At 40.6% G+C, this 10,261-nt stretch overlaps 2 protein-coding genes across 2 annotated transcripts; both read right to left on the reverse strand.

The window, feature by feature from the left end:
* Positions 1-7,044: 7,044 nt before the first annotated feature.
* Positions 7,045-9,090, reverse strand: LOC139038972 (endogenous retrovirus group K member 6 Env polyprotein-like). The gene has a single exon (XM_070478451.1). The coding sequence runs from the start codon at positions 9,088-9,090 to the stop codon at positions 7,045-7,047; it is 2,046 nt and encodes a 681-aa protein (XP_070334552.1).
* Positions 7,079-9,952, reverse strand: LOC110134613 (endogenous retrovirus group K member 113 Gag polyprotein-like). Its single transcript, XM_070478466.1, has 2 exons — positions 8,860-9,952; positions 7,079-7,162 (listed from the first exon to the last, which is right to left on the reverse strand). Exon 1 carries the CDS (start codon positions 9,864-9,866, stop codon positions 9,129-9,131), a length of 738 nt encoding a protein of 245 aa, XP_070334567.1. The 5' UTR covers positions 9,867-9,952; the 3' UTR covers positions 7,079-7,162; positions 8,860-9,128.
* Between the last annotated feature and the right edge of the window lie 309 nt (positions 9,953-10,261).

Below are 10,261 nucleotides of genomic sequence, written 5' to 3' on the forward strand. Positions count from 1 at the left end.
GTTTTTGCCTGCCTCCTTCATCTGCAGCACATTTCCTTGTCATCTCATTTTGTCAAAATTATTGTGCTCATTCCACAGGATGCAGGGTTATATTTCCTCTTGCTTCTGTTATCTTCCTCCCTTGTGGGTGAGATTTTTCCAGAGGCTTGTGGCCAGCAGGGTCTTCTCTTTGCTCTGTGGTTGTCACTGCCCTATTAGGGGCAGGGTTTGCTCCCTAGTTGTTGAAGTAGAGACCCTTAGATCTGTTTCTTGGCTGTGATTCTGACCTGTGGTTTGAAGTAGGCAGGGTTAGAGCAGTCTTGCTGAGAGAAAAGCCACTGAGCATTCCTCCTCTGGAGATTTTCACCTGTGAATGTGTTCTTTTGTGTCCTCTTTCACTCGTTGTGCAGGCTTACAAAGTATACTGTTGTTGATACTACTCTTGGTCCTGTCTTAACTGGTATGCTGGCAACTCACTGTAGTGATTCTCAGGTGTTTTACCTGGCCTCTGGTGAAGATCCACTGAGTTCAGATCCCGGGACTACAATAGTATCTGGACTCATGGTGGAAGCTATGCAGGCATCTCAGACTTTGGTCTGATCTAATCCCTGTGCTTACATGCCCACAGAGCTAATCATTACTAAAGCCAGACCTGGATCAGCTGCAAGAGCACTTGTCCTTTGGGATGTTTCGCAGGTGCTGAATTTAGGAAGTCATCAGTGGAGATATAACTTCACAGTTCATGCAGCCATGAAGAGAGATTTCAACTCTTCTTCCTTAGTCATACACCTCTGGGGTTCAGTTATGGTTTCAGAACCTCCCCTGGGTCCCAGAACCCACTGGTAAGTTTCCTAGTAGCAAGAGATATCAGCGTGCTCCTGGGACAGCATGGAGTGTCCCTACACCCGCTTGTGTATTTCTTAGAAGTGGGAGACTTACGTACACTCCTGGTACAGTAAAGTGGGCTCTGGCATCCACTGGTGAATTTCCAGTGGTTGGGAAAGTTATCCACAACCTTCTGGATCAGCAAGAGCAGGTGCTGGGGCCTGCTGGTAGCATTGCTAGTAGCTGGAACTGTCCATACATGTAAGGTCAATTGGGGCAGGTCATATGGCCCAATGGCAGAATTCCTAGTGGGGAAACTGTCTTTGCCCTTCTAAGTTAGTGTGTGTGGGACCTGGTGTCTGCCCATGGGTCTAGAAGATATGACCAGTGTCTGCCTATGGAGCCCGAGATGGCGGCAGTGACTTATACCCACACTGGAGCTCCTGAATGCAGTGTCCTATTGCCTTGGAATGTTCACAGGGAAATAAATTATTATGGTGATCTTGCACCTCTCCTCAGGCACCTCCCAATAATGGTGCTGTGCCTCGTTGGTGTACCAGGCTTCTTTCTGTTATACTCTCATTTGTCATGGCCCAATCCAACCCTGGCTGCTTCTACATCTAACATAGGCTGTTTCCACCCCTAACTCTGGTCCTCTCCCTGAGCCTGAGCTTTAGAGTTTGAACTTCAGCACCTGACTCCCACCCTCACTATCAGAGGGGTATCTCAGGTTGGGGAACCCAGTGTGATGGTTCTGACCCTCTGTGTAGGCTACTGTCCATCTTGCTATCCACAAACCAGTTGCTGCTCTCCCTTGTTTAGGTGCTGAAATTCTCCCTCTGTCCAGTATAATCTCTCCATGGTGAGCAGTCTTCCCAAGGTTCACGAAACTTTCTTCCTTCACAGCTCCCTCCCCAAGCATAGGCCTGATTTATTTTTCTTTTTTTTTCCTTTTGTTCTGCCTGGTTGTGTGGAGGTTTTCTTATCTTTTTGGACATCTGAGTTCTTCTGTAGGTACTCAGTAGCAGTTTTGTGTTAATTACTCCAATTGTAGATGCATTTTCAATGTTTCTGTGAAGGGAGGTGAGCCCTGCTTCTTACTTCTCTGCCTTTTTTATCTTGCATCCGAATTTATTGCTTAAAGAAAACAAATGTCGACTTTCTGCATATTAGTCAATTTCTTTCACTTCTATGCAATTTAAGAGATTAATAGTTACAACATTTAAAGTTGACAACTGAATTTTTTTGAAGGCTTGTTGACCAATGAAAATAAATAAATACACATAGCAAACTAGAAATGGGTTTTCAATATAACTCAATCTAAGGAACTGGTGTTTTAGGATTAGACTTGAAAAGTTGTCAGATGATTTGAATGAGAAAATAGAGACTGAATGTAGTTATGTCCATCACAAAAGCCTAGCATCTGCAACATTGGTAGATAGCATTGCCTATAAAAGCAACTATAGACCTTAAATTATGGAGGCCATGGATAGCTTCTAGCAGAGAGCTTTTACAAAATCACCTATCTCACTACCTTTGTGGCTTAAGTTAGACTACATAAAATATCAGAAAAAAAGGCATAGAGGGTGGATATGGGAAAACCTGGAAAGAAATACATAATAGACAGCTTCTACCAACTGTTTTTTTCACATGATGGTGGAAGCAGGTGGTTACTGTGATTTTGTATTCTGGTCTCAGACTTATTCGAATTCCTTCATTTTTGTGAATGGTATTATATATTCCATTTCTACTATTTTTAAATAGTAATTTTAATGCAATTTTGCTTTGGCTTAAATGAGAAACATAAAAAGGGATTGATAGTTTCTTAATTTTTAGAATACCTTTCAATATGATCAAAAGCAAAAAGTATCCCAAGTCCACTCTTCAAAAAACAGAAATTGACCATCTGCTGCAGAATTATTCTACTGTAAAATGCTCTGTAAACAACAAGAATCTACTGTATAGTAAGGGAAATGTATTCAATATCTTCTAACAAACTATAATGGAGAATACTTGAAAAAACAAATATATATGCAGATATATTTTAAAATAAATGATTTTGTTGTGTAGCTGAAACTAACACACTATAGTAAATCAATTATATTTCAATAAGAAATAAGCAAAATGCAGTGTGTTCAATAGAGTAGTCACAGCCCAAAGTATACTCCTTGACTAATTTGATACTTGAACAGAGTCAAGACCCTTTGTGCTTTCAAAAAATACCCTTACAATGCTTATTTAAGATGCTCTTCATCTCTCTTTGACAGAACTAGTGAAAACAAAGGCTATTCTTAATTTCTCCATACCTGAAAAATGTAAATACCTCTACCAAATTCACTAGTAATCTTAAAAAGTTGTTGCATAGCATCCAGGAGAGACCAGGGAGAAAGACTGCCTTGCTCTTTATAAAGTAAATGTTATGTTTGGGTTTATGCAGAAAGGCAATTAATAAAACTATTTTAACTTTGTTCATTTTGTTTTGTCTTGTCTTTGAGAGTTTTGCTTTCTTTCATTACCTCTTTCTTTTGTCTAAATCTTCTCCTGTCTATATTCTTTTTGTGATTACCTTTCTACACTGGACGTGTAAGTAGAATCTGAATTGAAAGCCTACCTCTGCAGGTTCTTGCCTAAAATGCCCACAACTGCCAGAGCTAGAGCATTTTCATCTGTGGGAATACTCATTGTCCTTTTAATATTCCATAGACACAAAGAATTACCTAGTTGATCATGTGGATTTAATCTGCAGGTTGCATAGCTCATAGAAATGTTTTTGATCCTCTTCCTTGGTTGCTCCACCTCTGAAGCAAAAGGTGGTTTTATTCCAAGTTTTACACGTGGGTCATCTTGAGGAGTTTGCTCCTGAGGCTGTGCTGGAGGACTTGGGTCTGACCCAGTGAAGACTAGGCATAAAGCTGGCATGACTGCTTGTATCATGGGGACCCCAGCAGAGCTAGGCTCACAGGAGATATGGCTCTATTAGGATTCTTTTCTAGATTCTGGCAGCTGGAGTTCAAAGCACCTTCCTGGCTGGTTCTTCTCTAATGCTCAGTACATCACGTGTTCAAAGGGCCACCCTCTCACTGGGTCTTTCTCTACTGCCTAACTTCTGTCACCAGTGTGTGGGGAGAAAGAGGCTATGGTAATGACTTCACACCTACATGTGACTCAGCAGTAGCATCCTGCCTCCGTGGCTGACTACCCTTCCTCCAAAGGCACTTCCTGTCACAGATTTCCTCCTTCTCATCCCCTTGGGCCATCTCCCAGTAGTCAACAGCAACCTTTGCCCAGAATTGCTCTCCGATTTCCATGCCCCAGCTGTCAGCCGCCATGCATTCTGGTGGACTTGTGTCTCTGTCTGGGATACATAGGATTGCACCAAGGATCATCTGTGTGGTTCTCACTCCATTCAGACTGTTTTACATCTGACAGCCTCAGATTCTTCCCTTCTCTCCTAATTGATTCCCCTAGATGTGAAGATCTCTTCCTTGATTCAGCGCTCCCATACCCATGTGTAGATCTGGTTCTCCTCACTCTCCTCTTCTTTTCAGCTTCTTTCCTTCACCCTATGGATCTATGTATTCTTTTCCATGACCAGGGACTCCTGCTAGTACTCAGCTGGTGCTCTGTGAGATCTGCATCTGAATATGTATTCCTTATACACTTGAGATACACTCCATGTCCACCTACTCCTTTACAGATAGTGTCAACTCCCAGGATCTTTGATCATTGCTGTGACACCCAGTATCTTTAGTTGCAGCCAGCATGTGAACTCTTAGTTGTGGCACATGGAATCTAGTTTCCTGACCAAGGATCAAACCCAGGCCCCCTGCATTGGGAATATAGAATCTAATCTTAGTCACTAGACCAGCAGGGAAGCCCTGGCTTCTGTTTCTTAAGCCAATGTTCTCTTTGTTTTGTTTTTTTCAATTGAAATTATTTCAAGTGATAGGGAAATTATATTTTAAACATCTGATAAACTATATTTTATGATAATCTTAATATCTTGCTTTTGAAAGCATTTTTAAATTTACAAACTTGTTTTGTCATATATGATTGCATTTAATCTGCACAGTAAAATGGCAGGTCATGAATTGTTATCCTAACTTTAATGGTGAACAAATTTAGAGTTTAAATATCTTGCTTAAACTCATAGAAAAAAATTGTTATAATCTCAGAAATTGAACCCTTATCCTCTGACTCTAATTACTAACTGAATAAAGTTTGCTCGTGTTGGAAGCCAAATTTATTAATTCACATATTTATTACATTCTTTAAAAACCCTGAAGAGTTTCAGGGTATCAGTCTTTAGAAGGTAACAAAAATTTGATAATAATTGCTGAACTCATAGTCTGCAATGTATTAAGACACTTTGTTATTAGCCCTGTGATTTTGAAAAATTAGTAATATAAAATATCCTATTCTGAGGATTTCACAGGCCACTAGGGAATGCAAGTATGAAAATAAGTTATTCTAAATATACAGACTGGGTCATAAATGGATATCTGTTCATTATAGAAGAAAAACAGTAACTCTTACTTTGGAGGCAGTAGGTATGAGGGATGGATGGATGACAGTGCCAAGGTAACATAAGACTGCATCAGCTGTTTTGTATGATTATATATTTCAGAGAGTTAAGATTTATAGGATTTCAAAGCTAACCATATTTAGATCATGAAACATTCTTGTTAGTCCTGATGTTTTGTATTCATGTTGGTCATTAAAATAAACAGATTTCAAACATGGTAATATTATATGTAGAATTATATGTTTGAATCCTCATTTGACATCAAGCATTAAACTAGAAGTAGACAAGATTGGAGAGAGGGTGTAAGAAGAATCCTGGGCAATATTCCCAGCAAGATATAATGAGTCCAACCAACTCAAGTGATGTTTGACAATTGAATGAGGAATCAGATTGGATATATATTCAAATATTAATACCTACAGAATATAAGATTAGAAGTATGAGAGGGAAGAAAATATGGTTAAAAGCAGAATTCTGTCTCTAACTTCTAAGGAGGTGATAGTGCCATTCATGAAAGGAAATAGCAAAGGAGCTGAAGGTTAGAAGGGCATGACAAAGTGCGGGGGTCCAGCCTCCGCTGGTCCAGGGAACCCTTGGGATGAGCGGCGTCGGCGAATGCACACACACACACACACACACACACACACAGTTGCAGTGGAAAAACTTCTTCTTCTTTATTTTTTCTCTAACACCTTATATATCTTTTTTTCTACTACCGGGGCCAAGGTACGAATTATTGTTTTCAGATCTTTCCAGATGACGTGCCCCTTAGATCAACAAAACAAGTCAGGGGATATTTTCCAAGACAGAATTTCCCAGGGTACAAAATCTTCCGTCCCTAGTGGCGCGTGACAAGGATTGTTTTGGACCTCTTAGCCCACTCTGTTTTCAGGTTTAAACGTTCTTCTTGCTTCACTGCTTCACTTGAATGGACAAACGTCAGCTACAAAGAAACACATAGCTACAGGGAAAAAAATATCTTAACAGTTTTACAGTATAATCAATCACTTAACCACTATAGTTTCTATTATAATTTTACCTACTATGAAAACTTAACTTTTATATTATACACATACTACAATATCTTGCTTACTATTTAATCTACAAGCCATAATTCATTCTATTTTCACACAGCCGTCTATGATACCTAAAGCACTAGCACTACTTCCTAGTGTACTCCCAGGCACACCATGGGCAGGGGAAATGGAGTAGCCGCAGCGTCACAGCTGTCTTAACCCTTACTCCACATTATGAGAATTATAGCATTGTGTGGTTAATAAACTTACAATTAAATCTAATAGTGTTTGCGTGTCCAGGGATGGGATTCACAATCACATTTATAAGCAGTTTTAACTTCTAATCTATTTCCATATTCCCTAATATACCTCCTATATATAAAATCCCACATATCTACAAATGGCCTAAATCTAAATACCTCCCGCATACCAGGTTATTCATATGGTTCCCATCTCCCTGGGGGCAGAGTAAGCCTAACTCTTCTGGGAAGCCCCCAGATGTTTACACCCTAGAGATGTCCCTGGGACCTTCCCCGAGGTCTACCAGGAATAGCGAGAAATCACCAAGAATTCCAAGAAAGAGTATTAGCACAGACAAGACACATATAGCAAGAATAGGGAGCGTCCCGGAGCCTGCTGGACTCGGATTCCCCTGGGTTCATGGCCTCCTTGGGTCCATGACCTTTACCCAGAGCCTTGTCATGGGCGGGGCGTTCGCTTGTCCTCTTCTTGGCTCCCGACATCTCCCCCTTTTTTATTTTTTAAGGCAAGCAGCTGAAGTTCAACAGAAAGGCGCTGAATACTAGTTCCGAGGATCCTAACAATGCAAGGAAGGATAAGAATAATTACTAAGACAATACATCCTAGAGAAACCCAGGTCATAATCCCAGAAATAAGACCTTTTCCTGATATGAAGGAACTTAACTGATTAAAGAAATCATGAGCTGTTTCTACCACAGTAAAGTCTAACTTAGCATCTTTTACATTAGAAATCTGTTGATGTAATCTTTCTAAATCTAAGCTAATACTAGAGCTATTCCAAACCCCAGAAATATGATTTTGAATCCGCTCCCAATTATAATCTGTTTCATTTACCTTTAAGGGTGTAACACAAATCCACTTGTAATCTGCATGACAGGATAAAGCCAACTTCGTTTTTAAGGCCTGTAATTCAGTTCCTATATGCATTACTGCCTCTTCCAAAGCATTTACTTTCATTTCTAGTTTTCTATCTATAGCTTCTTGAGTTGCTAGCACTAAGGAAACATTTTTTGACAAATCATTAACATGAGCAGCTGTGTGAACCTGATGTGCAAGAGAAACAGAGGCTAATATAGCAGAAGATATGGCCATAATTAAGGCAGATATTCCTAAAACTAACAATCCTGCAAACCTTTTAATTCTCATTAACTCTTTAACATGTTGTAATACAGCTAAGCCATAATTATCATACCAATATGTTGTCAAATTAACAGGTACCATGAGATAGGGAGGTCGTTTTAAAATTATAAAAGCAGAAACATTAAACCTAGGGCTCAGACAGCTAGAAAGGAAGCAGGTATCACAATCAACAATTGTAGGTCCTCCAGTTTGATTAAGATATATCTGCAACTTATTTGAATCATTAACAAAAAGGAAAACATATGGAGAAGGAAGGCAGGCTAAGACAGCCTTTTCTAAGGTTGAATTAGGTCGCTTTAAAGTTACATTGGAAGTTGCAGCTACTGCTCTCCATAGCTCTGGCTGCCAAAAGGTCTTTGAATTTTGCTGATAAGCAACCATGGGGGGAACTAGGGCGTTGTGGTGCCATCTACTGACTGAAAGAGGCCAAGGTACAGTAGAGTTTTCCCAATTTACATACTCGTCTGTATAATTTTTTACTGTTTTTAGATCGTGTTTTGGATTTGGATTACTCCAATCTTGAATGGATATTGTATTTGAATTCCCCATTTTATAGGCTAACATAGAATCATAAATACACTCTCTCCACTGAGGGTATCCTATCTGATAATTTACTCCACCCCAGCTGTCATCTGAAGGTGGGTCTGATGAGCATCGTTCATAAGTGTCATCAAAGGGGAGAGAATGATTAAACCTTCCAAATTGTGTTTGGATCTCATCTGAGATTCCAGGCATTTGTCCCAATAAAACCCAAACAAATCTTTTTGATCCCTTTTTTCCTTTATTAAGTGGGGAATCAATAATAATGGCCTTTTTTGATGTCTGGACACATCCCTCTTTAGTTGGGGTAATAAGGCCTCGAGTTCCCTCAAGGGGAAAATTAAAGCAAATTGGGATTCCTTCAACTAATCCGTGGAAAGAGAAATTTAGATTTATAGGATAACTTTTTAAAGAATGAGATGTCCAACTCCCTCCTAGCAACCGAGGTGCATTAGTTGTCACCCGAAGGGGTGACTCTGTCCAAGGGACAACCTGCAGAGTTGGAGGATCAGGGAAATAGGCCCAATAAATTCCGCTCTCTGACTGAGAGGAAAAGGGAGTAACCATACTTACCTGACAACTCAGGATAGCAAGGATTGCAAGAAAGAGTTGTTCTGGGCTGGCACCAGGTCCGGCAACTGTCTGGGCTTGATGAGTGAGGTTCTTGATCTGTCCCCAAGTTGGGGTGGGAGAATCTAGAGTTTTTTTATTACTTACTTTATATTTAATTTTTTCTTTTTGTGGTGGTGGGGATTTTTCCCCTTCATTGTCGGCCTGCCTGCCCACAAGAAAAACAGCCTCCATAGTTCAGTAGCTCCCTGGGCTGCATGCCACCTCCTGGCCTAACCGGTTTTGTCAGTCTCTGTAATGTCTGACCCATTGTTGTCCCCTGATAGAGGGCGTTTAGCAGGCGGTGGATCTGGATCATCTGCTGGACGAATAATTGTCTTTTTAGGCAATTTGGGTCTTATAGGCTTCTTCTCAGGTCTCAAGGGTGGAATCAAATATTGAGGGACTACTTTTCCCACCGGGGACCAGCCACCATCATCACGATGATATCTGGCTGCCTCTTCTTCCAACTCAGCCTGATCTCTAGGATCAAGAACATCATCATCCGAATCATCATCATACCTATGTACAGCCATAGAGGCCAACATTTGTCTTAATGAGCGATAATCAGAAGAACTAGGACTCATTTTGGGCCCTTCAGATGTGTTTTCTCTATTCTCGTCTGTCACCGGATCTTCTCCGTCTGAATCAGGGCTCTTGGTCTCTCGTCTAAACTTTTCAGCTTCATGCTCAGGGTCTAGGGCATCTCTAATAAGATTCCATAGAGAAAATGTGTCAGCAGGGACTCTATCTGGCCCAACATTATCATAATGCCTCCTAATGTCTCTGCCAACTCGTTCCCAAATTCTCAGATTAACAGTGCCCTCATCAGGGAACCAGGGACACTGCTCTTGAACAAAGGAGAAGAAAGTAGAAAGGCTACTCTTTTTCACATGAATCCCTCTATGAGAGAGCATCTGTTTTACAATATCAATGAAGAGGCGTCTATCTTTTGACTCACTGTTTCCCATTTTGTTTTCACAATTATTCTGCTTTTTTCTTTTTCTTTTTCCTTTTTCTTGTTCCTTTTTCTTTTTCTTTTTTTTTTTCTTTTTTCTTTTTTTCTTTTTTTTTTTTTTTTTATTCTCACTCACTCTTTCCACCCTACCTTACTCTTACGCAGGGTTTATTCTCACTCACTCTTTCCACCCTACCTTACTCTTACGCAGGGTTATTTTCACGATTCCTCACCCTTCTCACCCTACCTTAATCTTACGCAGGGGGGTCTGCAGTACCCTAGGTGAGATCCTAGCCGCCCCGACCTTGCCTTGGGAAACTTCTTGGGGGGAGGACTTACCCTTCGGGTCCCTGTTCCGGGCGCCAACTGCGGGGGTCCAGCCTCCGCTGGTCCAGGGAACCCTTGGGA

This window comes from Odocoileus virginianus, chromosome 17 (genome assembly GCF_023699985.2).
Source record: "Odocoileus virginianus isolate 20LAN1187 ecotype Illinois chromosome 17, Ovbor_1.2, whole genome shotgun sequence".
Taxonomy (NCBI): Eukaryota; Metazoa; Chordata; class Mammalia; order Artiodactyla; family Cervidae; genus Odocoileus; species Odocoileus virginianus.